The sequence below is a fragment of the Lutjanus erythropterus genome, chromosome 24 (genome assembly GCF_056507025.1).
Source record: "Lutjanus erythropterus isolate fLutEry1 chromosome 24, fLutEry1.hap2, whole genome shotgun sequence".
Classification (NCBI taxonomy): Eukaryota; Metazoa; Chordata; class Actinopteri; order Lutjaniformes; family Lutjanidae; genus Lutjanus; species Lutjanus erythropterus.
In genome coordinates, this window is record NC_139340.1 from 7,560,806 (window position 1) to 7,582,666 (window position 21,861).

The 21,861-nt window shown below is 40.8% G+C and overlaps 1 protein-coding gene across 8 annotated transcripts in view; it reads left to right on the plus strand.

Moving 5' to 3' along the window:
• Positions 1-21,861, plus strand: part of tns1a (tensin 1a) — a 111,544-nt gene that overhangs the window by 12,237 nt on the left and 77,446 nt on the right. For all 8 annotated transcript variants that reach the window (XM_084713977.1, XM_084713979.1, XM_084713980.1 and 5 more), the window contains exons 2-3: positions 15,407-15,521; positions 20,411-20,448. In XM_084713977.1, the coding sequence (XP_084570103.1) occupies positions 15,407-15,521; positions 20,411-20,448 (153 nt within the window). The remainder of the gene's footprint in view (positions 1-15,406; positions 15,522-20,410; positions 20,449-21,861) is intronic.

Here is a 21,861-nt window from a genome sequence, read left to right on the forward strand (position 1 = left end):
ATATATCATTAAATATGTGCACAGTATAACTGGGGATGTGATCTAAAAGGTTTAAAAAGGATTCTTTCACTTCATCTCGATTTTAAAACTTTAATTGAGTAACTTTATTCACAATACAGGGAGGTATTTTGCCCCAAGACAGAAAGAAAAAGATGGAAGTCAGTTAAGGTAGCCTTATGCAGCTGTGCATCTCAAAATAGCCACTTTTAATTACATATTGAGCCGTTTTGCTTCATGATTTTTCAGCTTTTTGTGGCTCCTGTGATATAAACCGACTGCTTACATTACATGATATTAATAATTGCACACTGTAAAGAGTATTTTATAATATATCATGAGATTCAGGCTATTCAGACATGCTGTCGTCCAGTACAAGGCAGCTGGAACACTGTAAGTCAAGATGTATGGTAGATCCATCATGTCTTCAGTTGTCTAACAGAGTCCCTTATTGACTGACCAGAATCCCCCGAGAGCTCTGAAAATCAATCAGACTTTGATTGGACCGTTACTGCCTGCCACGCCTCCGTGTGTGTGTGTCACCTCTGTAGTGCGTGTGTGTGTGTCTGCATGTGTGTGGCCTGGCGTGTATTAGGAATGTCATTTCCCTCTGCTAATGCGAGTGCGTATCTGCTCAGCCTGCCTGGCGATTAGCTTGCGTTGAGTGAGGAGATTCTTGAGTAATGAAGCTGTCTCGGGGTCTCTATCTGCGGGCCGGGCGGCTTATTCCCCACAGCGTCATATAGCAACATCTTTAAGGGTTTATTTTGAAAGGCTAAGGAGTAGATCTTCCTGTCAGTTAAAGGTGGTCAAGTAGTGGAGTGATTTTTGTTTGTGCTGCTATTTTTTTGTAAAATGATTGACTCAAAAGATTTATTTTACGCAGATTTTTGAGGTTGTGACCTTCTGCAGTAAGCACTGTCCAACACTATCGCTCTGTATTTATCCTGTTTAAGAAACAGTCCACTCCAAAATCAAAAATACATATTTTTCCTCCTGCCTGTAGTGCTGTTAATCCATCTAGATTTTCTCATACAGACTTGTTTAACTCCTGCGTCTGTTTTTCTCACTGCAAAGTTTTACAACAGCAAACTGTTGCACCGCATCAGTCTCCGGTTTGTTTACGTCTGCTTCCGCACGAGATCACGTGATATCGCGTCCTGCAAGATCCTGCGAGATCATGTTCCCTCTAGTACACATTATTAATATAATAATATAATAAGACCTGGCTCTAATCTGGAGCACTTTTGGAGAAAATGTATAAGTTATTTAATAGTCAGTGTTTTATTATGAACATTCAAATTAATTTTACAAAGTTTTACAACTTTTAAAAAGTTGCAAAAATGTTTGTGAATGCTGTCAATTATAGTTGTTAGAAATGCTGAAAATCGTAATTGTTCAAAATCAGAATCAGCAGGTCAGATCCTAGAAAAAATAAGAAATCGTAATTGACCGAGAAAATCGGAATTGGTGCATCTCTAGACGTGCTCAAAGATTCCTATCCCTACATGAAACTGCTCGCAACAAGGTCTGTGGATTATCCTGAGTAACCAGGTCATGATTTCTGGAAAGAGACACTGCTGTTCAGTTTTCCAGATGTGTTTTTTTGCTGCTTAGAGCACCACAAGCCAAAGGCCATCTAGTTCCATGATATTAGATAGAAGGCAGACATCTCTATGACCGATATCTTCAAAATTCTGCAGCTCTGAAAACCAAAACTATGATGGATAAACAGCAATACAGGTAAAAAAAATAAATCAAATATATATTTGTATATTATTTTGGGGTGAACTGTCCCTTTAACAGTGTGGTTGGTGTGGTTTGGAAAAAAATATGTAAGAAAAAAGTCGATTTTTTCCAGTATGTAATAATAATGGTGATGATATTTGTGGTCTTGATGATGATGTCCACCTCCAAATGACATGAAACTGCACTCAGACCTAGTTTTGGTGAACAGCCTCCGTTGGGACCTCATGTGCTGTTCAGCTGCCACACAGGCTGACTGTCCAGAGCCACAGATCCATCCCCGCAGCTCTCACTGCAGCTTTCTCCACGCTCTCCTTTTCCAACCATTTGTGCATGTGTGTGTGTGCGTGAGCGCGGCGTGTGGTACAGTATCTCTGAGAGTCAGACCGTCCTCAGAGAGTGGAGCCGTCACTCTGGCTAAACAATGCTCTGTGTATCTGTGACCAGGTGATTTATATGCAATGTGACCGGATGCCTCTCTCCAGGCCCCCGGGCCACTGCCAGCCGGGCCGAGACCCAGCTTCGGCGCACTTCCCCCAGGCGCTGTGCACTGCTCTGCCCCCGCATCTCATACCCGAGCCTGAATCTCTGCCCTCAAAGTTTAGGAGATGCTGGCCACTGAAAGCAGGAATTGCAACATCACAGTGAACACTGCAGCAAATCCAGCTTATGCTCAGTTTCTTGCTGCAAGTCAGATCATTTTAAACAAACAAAACCAATGACTATTGACTTTTTGTCAATTTTCCTTAATTTAACAGTCAGTCAATTGTTTAACTTTCTGTTTCAGCTTCAGTTCTGTTGCATCATATTCTCAGGTGCTTTTATTTTGTCCCCTGCAACATCTTGTTGCATGATGTGAAAATCAGTACACTCTTTGAAATAAAAGAACTATAAACAGTTCTCCGACTTGTCATCATAGGAGAGCCCTTTATGGTTCCTCCCCAGAACCACTTGTAAGCTTTTCTGAGGTTTCAGCCTAGAAACCGACATAAAGAGAACCATCTGTGAAAGGTTTCACTCAAACCCCTATGAGAGGTTCTAAGAGAACCCTTCTATGGTGTAATGGTTTCAACCCACCTAAGGGTTCTACTGGGAACCCCATTGTGTTCTAAGGGTTTTATTGAGAACCAACCCATGGGGTGCAAAAGGAGAACCCTTTCATGGTGTACAAGTCCCAAAACCCTCTCTGGGAGTTCTATCAAGAATCATTTCACCTTCTAAGGGTGCTAACAAGAACCCAACCAGGAGGTTCTTCCAAGATCTCTTCTATATTACTAGGGTTTCATCTATAACCCACCTACTGGGTTCTACCGAGTACCCTTTTATATTCCATGGGTTTTTTGTAGAACCCACCAAGGGTTTTCTAAATGAATGGTTTAATGGTTCCCCCCAAAGTCCTCTCTGGGGTGTCTATTCAGAATCTTTCCTCCTTCTAAGGGTGCTAACAAGAACCAACCCAGGGGTTTTTACCAACAACCCTTTTAGATTCCAAGGGTTTTGTCTAGTAAACACACCAGGAGTTCTCCGGAACCTATTGGAACCCTTATTTCTAAGAGTGCAGTGTATAGTATGAGCAGGATGCTGCAGCATGAAGGAATAAGAGACAACACACACCTGCACACATAATGTTAAGGCGTGTGTATTAACATGTAGAACGAGGGAACACAGAACTGCTTACAGTCTGTGTTTCAAAGCTCCATTCCTGTTGTGTCCTTGTCCTGTACTTGCTCTGCGTGTTTTTATCCCCGAGACGGACTCAAAGCGAGCAGAGCTCATTAGCAAACATGGCATTCTAAGTTCATTAGCAACTGGCTAATGATCATAAGTGGCCTGGACTTCATGATCACAGCTCATTGATCTCCGTGTCTCTCTGTCTGCACCTGGTATTGATCATATCGCACGCTCGCACAAACAGTAGAACAGCTGCACCCTCGCACACACGCACAAATGTACAGTATGTGGGTTTATGCGATGCGTCTGTATAACACACACACACACATATAAGCCGGGACTTAGTCATAGATACACACATACGCAGTCTCTCTGCTTCAAGGAAGGATCTACTACAATCTGGCATCCGGCCCACAGTGTCAGTCCACTGGGATCAGCTGTGCTCAGCGCCATAAATAAAACATCCTCAACTCATATCTATGGTCTTGTACATTTATCCATACTCCCCTGAAATATGGCTGTAGACAAGGAAAGAAATGTGTTGTATCAATGCCTTGAAATTGTTAAAATTCTGATTGATGCGCTACAGTTTTCTTTGATTTGCACCGTCCTTCATGTTTGTGATCCCGATGGAGATTCCCCGGTGAGCAAATGTGTCGATTTCCACCAAATAACACACCCTGACAGGCTGCTTTTGCTTGAAATCAGTCAATTCTTGTGTTTTATTCTTATACTTTTCACTATTTTACAGAAAGCTCTCAATCTGTGCCAACAAGTACGGGTTCCAAGGGTTCTTCCTGAAGGGCAGATGTTCTGCCCAGAACCATTTGCTTCTGAAGAACCCTTTTTTGAAGAAAGTGTTTGTCAGAGTTCCATTAAGAACCCTTTTTTGGAAGAAAATGGCCTTCAATGATTGTTGAAATCCTTAAAGAGCTCTTTCATCAAGGGTTCTTTATACCTTAATATAAAACAGTTCTTGGTAGAACCTGCTTGGTGTAGATAAAACCCTGATATAAAGGGGTTTTGGTAGGACTCCCTGGGAGGGTTCTAGATAAAAACCTTGGAATCCAAAAGGGTTCTTGGTAAGATCCCCCTGGGTGGCATCTAGATAAAAAAAAAAACCTTGAAATCTAAAGGACTTTACATAGAACCCCCTGCGTGGATTGTAGTTAGCACTCTTTTGAAGTGGACAGATTCTGGATTGAACCCCCAGAGAGGGTTTTGGGTCAAACCAGTACACAATAAAAGGGTTCTCCTTTAGAACCTGGGGTTCTTGGTGAAACCTTCCACTTCTTGGTAAAACCCTTTATGTTGGGTTCTAGGTGAAACTCTCTGAAAGGATTCTAAGTGAGACTTCCATGAAAGGCTCTAGCAGAAACCAAAAAGGGTTCTCCTATGAGGACAAGCTAAAGAACCCTTTATGGTTCTAGTTAGTGCTTTTATTTCTCAGAGTGTATAGATTAAACAGTAACAGCCTGCTCAACGTACTTTACTATGATTATGGGTTCTTCTGTGCTGCCAATCACTGATGTATCATAATCACAGTGAAGGAGGCCCTTCGGGGGTTATAACCAGAATAATGACGATCCTGATAAGAGATTTCACTCTCCCTTCTGTTATTTTCCATCTACTGTAAAAAAAAAAAAAAGTATTCATGGCTTTAGGTTTTTAATTTAAGGGTCCTCGACACAAAGACTTTTAGGAGAGCCTGATTTTTGTGCTGAGTAGAAGCTGGTGAAAGCTGGCAGCGTAGTTTCATCTAAACCATCTTGCAGACCTGATCTTAGCCACGCCGCTAATTCGAGCCGTTTGATATGCCATCTGTGTGTTGAGATCGCAGATTCAGAGGGGGTTCAGGAGTGGAGGCTGTCAGTGAGAGCAGAGTTTACTGTGAGGTGATGCAGAGTCTGACAAAGTTTCATGCGGAAGAAATGTAAAAGAAGTGTGAAGTGGACACAAATATGAAGACTACATTAATCTTCCACACAAGGATTAAAGGGGCACTTCAGTAGAGTGCTGCAGGGAGGATGCATTTTTGTAGCCAAAGTCAGAAGTTAGAAGCCTGGCAGTTCATTTGGCTACTTGTTAGGAACTGCCTTTTTTAAGACACTTAAAAAAAAAAGGAGCGAACACGCCAAAATAACCCTGATGATGTCATAGCGATGCCATCAAGGTCGTCTCAGCTGGGCCTAAAGAAGCTACAAATTTATTTCAGAAAGGCTGCGTTACAAACTGAGGGTGTGGAACAAGGAGTGAGGAGAAAGAAAGAAAGAAAAGATGTTGTTAAGTTGCATCATGGGAAATGTAGGACTTAGCTTTTTCTGGGTTTGGCTCATCAAAGTTGGGTTCTGAGAATTTTGAAAGAGAGCTGGGGGCAGAGAGTGTCTAATGAAAGATGCTATCAAGCTGCATTATGGGATATGTAGGATCTTGTGTTTTTTAGCTTGCAGGATACCTCGACCTCAGCTGCTTCAATTTCGACATTCATTTTAAAATTGAAAGTGCAACATAAAAATATATTTTTACGTATAATTTAACAATAACAACAACAAAATCAACAGGATACCCTGAAAAACATCCATTGCATCAAATTAAGTGAAGTGCAAGGATGTGGCCTTTCTATTCTTTGTGTGTGTGTGTACATTGCAGTACACTGTAATAGTACACTGATTGTATATCTCCATCTCCTCATCCTTTAAGCAGTTGTTTATAAGAGCTGTTTTCTCAAACAGGAGAGTGGATATGAAACATGTAAATGCTGACACACTCACGTACACATACAAATATTATGATCCTGGTTCTCATTTTCCTTCTTTTTGTGTTTCTCGTTCTCGTTTTCTCTCGCTCTCGGTCCCACAAAGGCGCCCATTGTTCATGACAGAATTTCAATTTGGTGGAAATTGAAAGCAGGTGTGGCTCTGCTTTTTCATCTCGGGGGGTGGAGTGCAGGACTTCTCTGCTTCTCTGCCCGGCCTGTTAGTTTCTGTGGGGCCTGTTCCTCACGCTCGACTTCATTGAGTCATGTCATCCAGCCTTTTTGGCCGGTTTTGGCGCTCTTTGTCTTTGTCTATTTTTTGTCTGGGTGACTCATTCGCTCCTTCTGTTCACCTCGTCCATCAGCCAGGTAGTCACTCACTCCGACAACCCTTCACCTCACTCACTCACTTTATTTCTCACCCAGTATATATCTCGCGGCGGACAGCCTTTATGGGAAAGAGAGGATATTTACCGCAGCCTCTAGGACTCATATGCTGTCAATTTCATCTCCAAAAACTCTTTTCAGGAGGAATAAAAAGCTCTGATGAATTTTTATGAGGTTTTAAATTTTTTTTTAAAAAGAAAACCACATTTTGTGTGCATCAGAGAAGAACATGTAATTCTTCTGCTAAATATGACACAGAAAACCAAAATTAAAGTGTAAAAAGTGTAGTTTTACAGTCTAAAGGACTGTATTTATGTTGCTCTTGTTCCTTGGAGACAGTTATTGCACTTTAGGGGACACTCTGACTGAGCGATTAATGGACTACAGGGTTTGTGTCAAATTACATCATTATGCAAAATGATACCGTACATCTTTATTCCAGCATGGCCCTCTTTGTGTTTTTAAGCCATTCTTCCAATTCATGCAGAAAGACTTTCCTCTTGCTGAGCTATAAATGGAACCACATGTGGTGTTTTACATTAGAAGAGGCATGTTGGGTATTTTGTGTTGATGTATGCATGTGTGACGGCGAGTGTGAGCGTGGTTGTGGAGTGTCTGGGCTTTAGCCCCAGATGTGGCGGCTCAAAATGCACCTGGCATAAACAGGAAGTCCAGACTACAAACATTTACCCTCATACTGAGACTCCCCTCTCTTGTCAGGGTGGGCATGGCGAGTATTTATGTGTGTGGTTTAGAGGACGTCTGGAGTTTATGGGTCTGATGCATTAGAGAGAGAAGTGATAAAATATGGTCAGCTGCGGTGATCAGAGCATATTTGTGTCGTTAGGAAAGTTTTGTCGACCTCCATCTTGTCAATGAATAATAAACCGCGTGTTTTAAATGTCTCCCAGATCTGGTTTGCAGCAATAAGTTGACAAGAAGTCCCTGTTTTCTGTTCCCATCTGGAGCTGTCCTGGAATTCTGTGTCAAAAACATGTCACAAAGTAAAATAATATTTTAAGTGGCAACAAAGACCAGGTAGCCAAGAAAACTGGTTGGAATATCAATTCCGTTGCGCTTGATTTGGCCAAAAGAGGGGGCTGCTCACACAATATGAACCCAGACATGTAGAGGTCCGCAGCATTATGAAACTGCTAGATGCTAACTTGCAGATGTTGGACAGTTTGCATGATTGAAATAATTAACATTATGTTGCATTCACATGGATTCTGCAACCAGATATCATTTTATTGGTCAAGAGAAGGTCAGTGAAATTATGTGATGCTGGCAAAGACTGCAGTTGACCGTTATGGTAAAAGGCATTGTTGTCCAAAGTTAGACTATTTTAACTTTTTAGTGTCCTCCACAACAGAATTTATAACTGGATGTGACGTAGCTCCCTCACACAAGGAGAAAACATGTCCAAGGAGCTAATCATTTTGATGCAACAAGACCCAGAATTATAAGAGAGGAATTTAAAATTGTATGAAGACGTTACAAAAAAAGGTTGACATCAAGACAGGACATGCAAAGTGCAGTTCTCTTGATGTTTATGTTGTAACGTTTTTGAGGGAATTTCACTTCAAGTTTAAGTTTGCAATCCAATATTTAGAGAAAGCGGCATTTCTGTCTGCTGTTTGCCTGAATCCATGTGAATGCAACATAAATTAGCATAACCACCTGTATGGAAAACATAGCAGCAACTGCTTGGTCGATTTGGACAATTTAGAATGGTTTGGGGGTTATTAAGGGTGCTGACTTTTTCAAAATTCAAAACGGCTGCCTAAGCGGTTTCATGTAAGAGCTATTTTCCTCTGTTAGACATAAATGAGGTTCCAGAAGACTCTGAAGTAGTTCTGGTAGATTCTACTGCAGAAAGAAAGTAGCTCTTACATGATTTTTGGAAAGAGACACTGCTTTAGAATGTTTGAAATGTATTTTTTGGCACCATTTAGTGCCATTACCTTGGAGAGAAGGCAGAAATCTCCAAAACAGTACAGATGGATAAATAGCACTACAGGCAAGGGGAAAAAAGACCTGAAATCTATCTGGTGTCTAATATTTATCACATTTATCTGTATACACATTCAGGTGTACATGCATGATTGAGCCCATGTATGTTTTTTGATTGGCTGCATGTGCCAGGAGTAATTTGTGTTCATGTTTCGTCCCCGTGCTGCAGCAAAGAGCAGTGCCTTTGAGAGAGCCCGCCCCCCCCCCCTCTCCCTCCTCCCTTCCTTTCACTTCCCTCCTGCTCCCACATCTTGGCTCTAAGTGGGGTCGCGGTCGAGGTAGCGTAGTGATGCTTTTCATTAGCTAAGTGCAACTGGGGGAGAGGAGCACAGAGCTTTGATTTACTGGGCCTGCTGTCTATAAGCCCGGACACACACACACACACACGTACACACTCATAGAAACACCTACTCTCCTCTTCCTCCACCCTTTGCTCTCGACCGTTCACTCTATCCCTTTATCCCCCCCTTTTTTTTCTCTCTCTCCATCTACATCCATTTCCCCTTCCCCTCTCTTTCTCTCTGTCTCTACATAACTCTCCTTTCCATTTTCTCTCTCTGGCCTCTCCTGGGAGTCTCCTCCTAACACGACACCGAGGACAGGGCTTGGGATTTTTCAGTTTTTCAGTGTTGGCTCATCTTTTGGATGGCTGCAAGTCAAAAGCTGAGCTTTCATTAAATATCCACACCCTTAAAAGTCACTCCAAGTTTCCATGATTGTGAGTTTTATTATTTTGGCTGCAGTTTTGAAAAAAAAAATCCTGTTGGCTAAACCCTGATGAAGATTTAATCATGACAGTTGTTTGGTTTTCTTCATGATAGACCAGGAGTATCTTGTTTTTCTTGATTCTGGGGACAACCTTAGTAATAAATGCCTGTTACAAACTAACTAACATATCAAGGCAATGGTAGACCAGCAACTCCCCTGTGTTGTGAGCTAAAATTACTCACTTCTCCAATGGAGTTTGGTTGATTTGGGGAGCGATTTCTGTCTTATATAACTGCTTTCTCAATGGAAAAAGCTGTCTGACTGCAAGGTAAAACAGTGAAAATACAACCCCACTTAAAATAATCCAAACTCTCCCTTTACAGTGTAGTTGGCAACAAAGATTACCAACATCCATTGAAAAAACGTGAGAGGTACTGTAACTTTATCCTGACTTTTTCTTGATATGATCATCAAGAGGCAAGTTCCTGCATTCCAGATAATAAAATCTGTCATGGATGGTTAAGAAACTGATGGCATTCATTAGTGAACTGGCTTTCTGATTACATGCCTAATTATGAGCTTTACTATCCATCTTTACTCCCTGAAAAACAGTTTTAAAAAAATGAGACCCGGGGAAACTCTGAGGGTCATTTCCATCGCGGAGAGCACAAATTTAAGTCTAATCCCAGGTTTTTTCTTTGTTGATTACTGTACTTTAAGCTACTGAGGCCCTTTCCCCTCATTCTCTGTAAAAAGTTGAATCCCAGATGCTACATGGCTGCCGTCCAAGAACCATTTGCACTCCTGTTGTGGTGATACTCACTGTGGGCCTCTGTGCCAAGGTGTGCATGTGTGTGTGTGTGTGTGTGTGTGTGCAAACTTGTGGTTGTATGTTTTTTCTCTCCTTTTTTTTTTTCATCCTACCTCATCCATCATTGTCTGACAGGACACGTTGACCCCAGTTGCCGTGGCAGCCAGGTAACCATGGCTTCTGCCTGTGACACAGCTGGCTGCGTCTGATTGGTTTAGCTGGCGGCTTTCTGCCAGGTCATCTTTAACATCAGGGCAGTAGAGTGGCAGCAAGGTGCTTCAACCGCTATTTATAAATCCAGCTGGCCCACACTGCAAAAGATGTCCGTCTTAGCCAGTCAGCTTGTCTCATATTTAGTCTTTAAATCTTATATATATTTAGATAAGTTGCGTATTTGACCAGCATGGAACTATAAAGGAATGAATCTCTGTCTATCTCGAGAACCGTTCATCCGATCTACTTCGCAGTTGGCGAGCGTATTGCTGAGGGAGTGCGGTGTCAGATTTGGTGCAATTTGGCCAAATGAAACACAAGTCTCAGAAACAACATCGATTTTCTGCTATGTTTTTGTGCTACTCCTCCCACATGTTTCAAGCATTCGTCACCGGATTTGGTCCCTGAACATCTCCGGATCAAGCCAGAAGAAGTTACTCCTGCAGATTTTTAATATTGCAAACAGTATTTGAATGCACCGTATGCATTTCTTTTTATTTTGATAATGTTTTAGCCTTCAGATCTTTGAATCTTGTTTGAGCTTGAAGGCCTGAAGCCAAAAATCTCAGGAACGTTATGTCCAACCAACTTGGTCACGTCTTGCTGAGAACCCAAGGGAGTGCGTGATGGATCAGCTCAGATTACATCCCTTCACGTTAATGAATCTGTGTGCGGTCTGTCTGTGTTTAAACCTGAGCTGCTTAATATATCATGAAACTCATGAAAGGAAAATGTCATTAATGAGGTGGATGGTACAGTGGTTGTTAATTAATTAATTTTTTCACGAGAGATATCAGCGTGCGTGTAGCATATTGTTTGTTTGAAGCTACCTGTTGTAACGTGCTGCGTTTGGCTCCGTGCAGCCAAGGTCAGCCATGATTCCTCTGTGGAGCTTATAGCGAGCGTGTCACAGTGTGACAAAAGCCATTAAGATTTAGGGAGATAGGGGAGCGAAAACGCTGAGAAATACACTTTTGTAAAAGCTTTGAGCCAAATTGACTGCGGCACATGGAGAGAGGCAGAAAAAGAAAATCCGGGGAGCTTTCAGGAAGGAAAAAAGAGAACGAAAATGAGCCCAAAGACAATGAAGCAAAGGATTACACAACTCTCGTCACACCTGGAGACCTTTGTAGTCGGAGTAGTTCTGGTTTGTAGCAGCAGTGGTAGTAGTGATTAAAATTAGTTGTGGTAGCAGAGAAACTAGTGGTGGTAATTGTGTTGTGTGTGCGTGCATGGGTGAATGTGACACTGTGAAGAGCTCTGACATTTACCCAAGGATGTAATATTTTGCAATTTTGAGGCCAGAAATGACAAAATGTCACCCTGATTTTCTGAAAGAATTCATTCATTCATTTGTTGAATTTAAAGATTAATGTAGTGAAATTAAAAGTTTTGCATGCAGATGACATATTTTAGATAACATAAGGCTTGCAATGCAGAGTCCTGCAGGCTCATAGAGAAGCTGATGTGCACAACATCTCAACAAGCTGATTGGTTGATCCATCTGTTTGTCAGGGTGTGGTATGGCATATTTTGTAGTTAGTTTCCCCTTGACAAAAAGCCAGCAGAAAACAAGCTCTGTGGTGAACAAAAGTTCATGATAGTGACGCTTTAATTGGAGTTGCGGGACGATTTATCCACAATACATTTACCCATCCTGACAGTCCACAGATCAGATTACAGATCCAGTCTTAAAACTCCTGAACCGCTTGCAGATTCATCGAGGTCACTCTGATAATTTTCAAACATTGCTGTTAGGAGTTAAAATCTGAACTATTCAGTTCTGCCACAACAGCAAATGAGAGAGACAAGTATGAGGAGACAGGAGCAGCTGAGCAGCTGGTGTTGTTGCCAAGCAACAGTAAACATCCTAGCTCTTGAGGCTCACGTCAGCTAGCATGCTAGTGTTGACATGCTAAAACTGACAACCTGTGTTGTGTTTTTTTTCTCACTGCAGAGCTTCACAACATCAAGTTGTTGCACCACGTCACTCTGTTTGTTTACATCTGCTTCCCCTTTAGATCACATGACGATTGTGTGTGTGATGCAGCCTGATTTCAGGATTTTAAAACTCATGCTGCAGAATATTGACATAGCTGGAAGAAAATTGGCTTGTTTACAGCGAGGTTTGATTTATTTCATGTCTGCTTGTAAAAGTGGATTTTAATGACATGATTACTTTAATTGAGAAGTCATGCAGAATTTACAAGCCATCTTCACTTTTGAGCAGAAATATTTTCAGGGGTAATACAAAATCAGAATTCCTCTGAGATGATTGATGGGGTTGGTTGAATTTGCATTAATTATTCCTGGAGGGACTCATTCATTCATCCCTTCAAGGTGATAGTTGGAACAAGGTGTCTGTAAAATATTGTTCTCAATAAAAAAAGCGCTAAGATTTACGGTCCAGCGGAGCCCAGCCCAGACGGACCCAGCTGCACAAATACACAGAGGAAATGACATCATCATTATGACTCACCGAGGAGGCTGTTCAGGCAGAGGGGATGGTGGGAAAAGAGAGCTGAGCAGAAAGGAGAGGAGAATAGGTCCAGGAGGGTGAGCCACAAGAAAGAAACTGTCAGAAGAAAGCTGTCCTTTGTTTTGATGAATTTGAACTTCAGATTGGGAAAATAGCATCATACAGCCTTGTGCTTTACACTAAGACCTCATTACATCATATTCTAAGTAAGTCTGAAGGAAAAGCATCATTCAGGCTTTTAAACTGTGACTGAAAAGATGTCCCAAAATGTAATTTAATGTCTCTCTGGAGCATTCGGTGTCAAGTTGAGCTGCTGAAGAGTTAAAGCACCTTCAAAGGGAATCCTGGTGACCCAGTTCCAGTGTTCTTGGCTGCATTTTGATGCTCCAGGTTAAACTAATCAAATCAACACTGAGTAATGTGCAGCTGTTTGGAGGGAAAATTACGTTTTAACAGACACTCTCAGGAATATAGGCGCTAACTAGAACCATAAAGTGTTCTTTGGCTTGGAGAACCATTTTTGATTCCTGAAAGAACCTCTTATGGTACAATGAAGCCTCAACAAGAGTTCTTCAAAGATTTCAACAATCCTTGAAGAACTCTGTCTTCCAGAAAAGCTTCTTAATGGAACCCGTGACAAGCCTTTATTCACAAAAGGGTTTTCCAGAAGCTAAAGGCTAACTAACCCGTTCAGGGAGAACCCTTTTGGAACCCTTATTTCTAAGAGTGTAGCAGTGCTTTGAAAGTGTTGGAAATGTCACCACATGTCAGGAATAAATGAGATAAGTCATAGGGGGGATCATCCTAGTTACTATCCTGCCAACATGACCACATCAAACCCACCTTTATCATCATCATCATCACCATCATTATCATCATCATCATCATCATCATCAGTGTTTTGATGTCTTTGCGTCACTGGTCTGCTCAGGTTTTGGTGCAGAGCTGTTGTGTCCTCAGGCTGCTCTGAGAAATGTTCCAACACCCCAAACACACAAACAGGCATACAGTACAGAATGAACACACACACACACAGAGACACACACACACAGGCATACATCATTCCTCGAGTTTTGAGGTTGTTGGCTGCTGTGAGGCTTTTTTTTTTCCTCGTCTCTCTCCTCTTCATCATTAATTAGTCATTTAATTAGAGAACTTCAAAGTGAAAACATCCTCTGCTGGTGGGCGGACTATGTCGGTGTGTGTCTGTGTGTATGTCAGTGTGTGTTCATGCAACGTTGTGACACAAAATAATGTCAGAGTGTGTGATCATGTGATGCCTTTTTGGTCTTTGATTAAGTAAACAAAAAACATGCAGTAATTTATGGAAGAAAAACTTTGTTTTCATAATATCACATGTTTATTAGGTTGTCATATGTGCCATTGATTGCATGAAGTGAACTCTGAAATATTAGATGGGTTTAAATGTGGCTACAATTAATAATTATTAATTTATTAAACCATAAATATTTTTTTCAATTAATAAGTTCTTCATAAAATATCAGAAAATAGCAAGAAAAGTGACATCCCCCGAAAATCATCAAGGCTGAAGTGACTCACACATTTGCATGTTGTCTTTTAGGAGTAAATTGAGCTCAGAAACACTGCTTTAGATATTGTTGAGCATGATTATGCATTTATTAAAACATTAATTATTTTTTCAATAAATCATTTTGTCCTTTTGTCGGTAAAATGTCAGAAAATAGAAAAAAAAATGTTGCCCTTCAAAGCCCAAAGCCTTTAAATAGCTTCTTTGTCCAGGTAACAGCCCAAAAACAAAGGTTTATATTTGCAGTGATTTATATCAGATATAAAGCAGAGACAAGCTAAAAATATTCACATTTGTGTCAGTGAATATTTGGCATTTTACATAATAAATGATAAAAAAAAAAAAGCTTTTTAGGGAGATTAATTGTTCATTATTTCCCAAAAAATCTATCTAAGCTGAAGTGAATAATGCTGATATAATAATATAATAACAGAAACAAACTTTAGATGGGTTTAAGCCTGGCTGCAATTATGATCATCCTATTATTGAACCATAAATCATTTTGTTCATCAATAAGGTTTATATTTCAGTCAATAAAATGTGAGAAAATAGAGGTTAAAAAACACAACTTGCAAAAAACAAATTGCTTGTTTTATCCAACCAACAGCCCAAAAACCAGCAATACTACATTTACAATGATTAAAAAAAAGATTTAAAACAGTTAGGCTAAGCTTGAAATATTCACATATGTCAGGAAGGAACCGGTGCATAATTGGCTTTTTTTGCTTGATAAATTACCTAAAGTAACAATAAGTAACAATGGAATAAAGTGCTAAATGAATACAACCTGTTTTTTTTAGCTTTTTAGGGACAGGAATTGTTCACTTTCTCACGAGGAAAATCATCTAAGCCAAAGTGCAAAAAAAGAAAAACAGTCAATAAAACAAAGACACAAGTGAAGCGGTGAAGTGAAACCAAATGCCATCAAAGTCCATCGAACAGATCAAACCCCCATGTGCAGCCGTAGACGAATATATCAGTGCTGAATACCAAATGTGTTTCTATTGGCCGTGGACCTGCTGGCGTCCATTCAAGCGACTCTCTCCTGATCTCTCTTCCTTCCTCTTCTTCCCTCAGCCCGACGAGCTGGAGGGCGTCCACACACACACCTTCAAGCTGAAGCCATTCAAGAAGGCCAAGAGCTGTGATATATGCAAGCAGGCCATCACCAAGGAGGGCCTCATCTGTAAAGGTGAGTGTGTCTGCGGCACTCGACCCCGCCGGGAGATCGGCTCTGGATCTGAGCAGACTGGAGATTAGGACGTCTGATTTGTGAGCAGACAGTGGCCGGGTTGAGTTCCTGAAACAGATGACAGAGTAATTCATTCATGAATATGTTCTCCTGGTTCTTGTTCAGGATGGCTGGCGGGGCTAGGGGTCCGTCCCAGCGTGCACTGGGGCAAAAAAGGCAGGGAAAAACAAATAGAACACAAGCAGTCATAGCCATTCTGAGACAAAAAATGTGATTTAGACTTTCCCTTGAGCAAAGCATCCAACTTGTGTTTTTATTTATTTATTTAGCTAATGTTTATTTGTATAAGGACAAGTATGTTGCATAAATCAATGCCACACACCGCAGCATTTATAGCAGAAGCTAATTTGCCAGGCCCGTCCCAAGCCGAGCCTTTAAAATATGCAAGACTCAGCAGTGCAACATATTCATGCAGACGTGAATGGGATGTGCTGTAAAGTGCAACATTGAAAAGGGCTTCTGCAGCAGCTTTTTTGGCATGAAGGATGTTGATACATCTGCCTCAAGCTGTGAAAATATTGCGCCTGTTTGGTTTGATGCCCATCAAACCATCCATCATTTAACAGAGGCTGAAAAATGCTGATTTGTTTTCTTGATCAACACCAATTTAACATCGAGAAATGACATTTCTGTTGGTGAGTGGATCAAAAAAAACTAAATATGACCTGTTAACCAGTGAGTTGTTAAGGTGTTGTGGGTGTAATTTGGGCCGTGAACATCTAATACCTTGTCAAAGATATTCAGTTTGCAGCGGCGTAACATGTGTCTGGAAGCTGCTGTTGCTCCTAGAAACATGTCAGCAGAGTCTCTTTTTTTTGTACCAGGAAGGATCTCGCAGATATGAAGTATTTAGAATAACAAATGTTGGTTCAATCACTGTTGTTCAATATTTGATAGATTGCAGCACTATCTATTGAAAACTGCTGTTTGATTTACATTTCTTCCAGATGTAGTCTAAATCTGTCTCTGCCTGTCTTTTATGCATCCGTCTCTCTTGTTTTGTTCGACCATTTTTGTTTGAACCGCACTGTGCATGCAGTATGTATATATATGTATCTATGTATGCACGGGTTTCAGCTTTGGTGTCCCCTCTTCCTCCTCCCTCCTTCTCTTTAAGCCTCCCCGTCTTCCCCCACAATCCAGTCACATGTTTTTGGATTCTAATTTTAGAAGAACTAAAGGTGTCGTTTTCCAGGAAAAGTCCAGGGGAAATTAACATTAGAGGACTCCCGGGCTGCCTTTCTTGTCTCCCTTCCTCCATCTCTCTTACACACTTTCGCCGCCTCCCCCCACCCGTCTCTTCCTTTTGAACTACAAACACAGCGGCGTCTTTAGCAGAAGCCGAGTTGACAAACACTCAGAAGCCCGGCAGTGGCAGAGCGGGCCTGTGTGGGGCTTTGGCTGAGGATTTGCTGTTAAAATTAGCATGGCTGCTGCTGCTGCATTAGCCTAGATAAGAGGGAGAAAAGGGAAAGAGGGGTGAGGGGTGGGGGTGTGGAGTGAGGCAGAATAAAGAGAGAGAAATTGGGGTATGGAGGGATTGGGAGATAGACATGGAAAACAAAGGGAAGAGAGTGCAAAGGGGAGCACAGGAGAATTACTTTCCCTTTCATCCCTCTTTTGTTCATTCATCCTCTATGTTAAAATACAGTAGACTGCAATAAGCTTTTCTTGCCAAATGCTAAAGCTTAAAGTCATCCAGCTAAAAGCCCCAAAACTGCCTCCTGAAGTCTTACAGCAGCTTTACAGTTTAATCAGCAAAAAATATCTTTCTGTGCTGTTAAGTGTGAGTCTTCCCCTCTGCTGCCCGTTCACAAGCAAAACAAACGGACACATGTTCATCTGAGCATCCTTCCTGCCCTTTGCAGCTACCGGCAAGTGTTGCTAGGCGCCCCAGTAAAAAAGGCCACGTTGCTTGAGGGCTTGCGGCCAAGAGATAAGATGTGACAATAAGACGATGTGCAGATGTGTGCAGATGTTGAGGATGTACATGCCCTTACTAACTGAGATTATATTATTACCTGCACAGTCCTCTGATTTACTGTTTGTGCCCTTAAAGCCTCTTCAGAATCAGGATCAGGTTAATGTGCATAATAATATAATATAGTGAAAGACAAAAGGCAAGTACTGCAAGTCAAGAAACATGAATAGAAAATGAAAAATTCACAATAAACCATTAAAAAATAGTGTTTACATGTATGTAATGTGCAAAGTCAATTTTTTTAGCCGCCTGCACCTGCAAATTTATATAAATATATTTTTTTTACCTGTAACACAACTTTTTTGAGGGTTACCTGGCAGGTACCTGCAGGTATCTGACCTGGTGCAGGAATTTGTAGCATTTTAATGACTGAGCTTTTAAGGTGCAGCTGGTTTTAGCCTTATGACTAACTCTCTACAAGAAAGTGAGTAAGCATATTTCCCAAAATGCAAAACCATTTTACAAAAAAGAATTCATACTGTTCAGCCAAACTTGCTCAGATCCACATAAAATTATCAAAGACGCTAAATGTATCAGGCAAAATTTTTAAGTCTCACAGACAATAAAAGCAGAGGAACATTTGGCTGGTTAACATGTAGATGTCAAACGGACAAAAAGATCAGTTTGCAGCCAAATTGTTGTGCCACTTTGGCGTAGATCACTACAGTTTGTAGGTCAAACGTGTCAAAGTTTGCGTAGAGTTTTGTTTGCTTTTCCTTCAAGGGATCAAACATGTCAAGCGCATCATGTCTGCAGTTTCTTTCCCCGGTCTTTGCATGTTTTCCTTTGTTCTTGTCTGAGATGAGGCGGTGTGAGAGTAGACTTGTACCCCCTGTGGATAAGTGGGACTCATTAACAGTGTATAAAACCACATGATGATAATGATTCCCTCTGGTGCCTGAGTGGATCGGCTCCAGCTTTCCACCATCTACTGCAAAGGAAGTCTGAAAGAAAATAACGGAACATCAGCACTTATTTGCACAAAGAGAGAACAGCCAAAGAAAACTGTTCTCAAGTTTTTTAAAGAATTAAATAACACTTTCATTGTAGGAACCTGGAATTCATGTCATATGTGCACAGATGTTTTATCAGTTGGATCATTTACAAGTTTTATTCATATGCAGCAGTGTTTCATGATTAAAACATGCGTTGGAATCATATCTAGGTCAGTGTTTTCATTAACATGACAGGCAATTAAAATGACATTTAATACCGGTGTTCCTCAAATATCAGGCTGTGAAATAATAGTCATAATAATAATAAAAGCCAGTGGAAGTGCAGTCTAATCTAATCTAAAGTAATAGCAAACTAGCTAACACCAGCTACAGATAACAAGTAAACCAGTCCATCAAGTGACTCTTTACTCTGTCATCAAACTGGCCTTATAACATGTATTGACATCTCTATGACAAGTCCTAAAGGTACCACTACATGACAGACACACTACGTGAAGTCCAGGAAATTATTCACGACACTGTTACAGAAGAATTTGGCAGTGTAATAAAACTTAATGACGTCTTTATGTCAAGTCAAAAATTAGCCACTTTACTTGAGGTGAAGGAAAATATTCATGACAGACCTGACAGTTTCTTTAAGTTTGATAATGTCAGGTTGTCATAGCGAAGGCATTGACAGGTCATGTTGTCTAGGTTAAAGTCAAGTTGTCATGACAAAGACATCTCAAACAATGTCATGTTTGCATTAAAAATGATATAACTAACAGACTGACAACAGTCAAAACTAGACATTCAGAGATCAGGAGCAAATAATGGCACTTATTAAAAGCGAAAACATTGTTACAAACTTAACTAAAACTATGACTAAGTGACAAAGTATTGGAACGTCTTGAATGTTGTGATTGAAATCTTGCAAGTGGGATGAAAATATGTCAAAGTCAATAAGAAACTTTCAAGGTGAAGGAACATAACGCATCCATGCCCATCAGAGTTACATTTCCACACTAGTTTGGACAGCTGCCTCTGTAATTGGATGGACAAATATTCACTTAACACTTAACCATCTCCAAATAATCACCAATCACCGCTTCATGCGCAGAATTACAGAGTAATCCATTTGTCACCATTACAGTGGTTTACCTTAATCAACCGGGGAGTGTTTTTCTAGCAGTCTGCTTTTCTGCGAGACCACCCAGACCATTCGTACGCCCACACCGCCGTCACACATCAGAAATACACGGAAACACTCGCACCACCTGGGGACCACCTAGTTAGACAGCGAGACAGCAGGTGTGGGGGGTCAAGGGGTCGTACCTGCCTGCACAGACATCAAAACATGACCATTTCATGCCTGGAAGTCGACTCTCTCACTCTGTCTGATGACATAAATGTTTAACTCATTGAATTAATCGTTAATCGTCTTATTTTACCTGCATCATACAGCTTATTAAACCCTGTTTGACCATTTTAACACCTCTGAAATGCTGCATACAAACAGTATAATGGATGGATGTTTGCTTTATGTGGCCACTTGGGGGCAGCACCTCAGCATGTTAGCATCAGGAGAAGAGCTGACCTTGTTCTTTTCAGTGCATCCAGCAGCAAACACAGTCGTTCTTCGGTAAAAGGCTGAATGCATGACATTTCCTCCACAGTCAGTGTGATTCTACCGCAGTTAGCAGCACTTACATCCAAACCTGCTGCGTCCAGCTTTATTTTCTGAGGAGAATATCAAGGGTTTTCCTTTTGTCTCTTGCAAAATGGATGTTTGCTCTTACTCATGCATTGATCTCATGTGTAGATTGTGTGCAGAAGTGTGTATTTTCTACAGTTTAGATACATTTTTTAATCTAGTTTATGCATCCTCTCTAAATTTGTCTCTTTTCTTTCAGCGTGCCGATTGTCCTGCCATAAAAAATGTGAAGTGAAGGTAAGACTCTGAACATCTTTGACTCTGTATTATTAGTGATTCATTAGCTTATTACTGCCTGACAAGCCTTCAAACTCATAATTTTATTACTTAAAAAACATCAATCCTGATCACATGTCCCTCCTGGGTCATACGCCATGCTCTAAGTCCAACCCGTCCATTACTCATCTTAAATTAGTCTTAGCTGAACCTCTTCATTAAGCAGCTGCTTAAACTCTACTGATTAACTTAATGCTTTTATAATCCACATGCATACATTTATTTGCAAATAACCTGTGTTGTTTTTTTTATTTTATTTGTTACATGAAACAGAAAATGAAAATCAAGCCATTTTTAAAATTTTGCTCATCCCTTTTTGACCACCCGGAGGAAAATTTTTTCCTAGTCTTAGGAGAAATAAATGAGATTCTTATTTTGAGCTCACTGAGGTCTCATCTGTTTCTCTTAAACCCCCCTAAGGAAACAAAATGAGCAAAAGAAAAGAAAAACAGGAGATCTTTTGCTACGTTATAGGTGTCTCAGACATTTCTCCTTGATGACTGTATGGAGCAACAAGACTTTAATTTACAACTGAGACAAATTTAAGATCTCAACTGCGTTTCTTTTAGGTCTCACTGTTATCTAAGAGCATTATTTATTATTATATTATAAGACAAATGTAAGATCAATGCAGTGAGACAAAAAAGACTCTTGCATTGGTCTTAAATTGGGTTCATTTATGTCTAGGAGACACAGATGAAATCTTATTTTTGAACTTTTTCTTTCCACTAGACATGACAATGAAAAACATGTTTTATTTATTTTAAAATGAAAGCAAGTAACCACTTTTTTGTTTTGTTTTTAATATCTGATACTGAAAGTGAAATCCAAAACATAGAGCGCAAAAGAAGTCATGAGGAGTATTGTTTGTATCCCGAGCTGCAGGATATTTGAGAAAAAAAATCCCGAAAACCATGTGGTGCGTCGTCTCCGTTCCACAGTTGTACCCCTTCACAGACACGCTCACCGCATTCGATCCCAATCTGCACTGGGAACGGGAAGAACGCACGGGGAGAGTAAATGAAAAGGAAGGAAGGGAGGAATGAATGACGGCGAGAAGGGCGGAGGGGAAGAGCGTAACAAGGCTATTCTTAGTGGTTTTAGTTGTGACTGGTGGGGAAAAATGTCGAAATCTCCCTCTCCGGTCTGCCCTGATTCTTACCTCCTCTCCCTTCTCCCCCCTCAAAAAACCATCGCTCTAGCCAAATATTACTATAGGAACAAAAGCTGTGTGTTCCCAAAACATCCGAGGAAAAATCTCCCAAATACCTCTAAAACCAGGCAAAGCCATTTGTGGCGGCAATTGGGGGAATGATCAGGATAGCCAGAGTCATGAGTCATTCATTCTGGTGGTGACAGACGTTGGACAGGAAA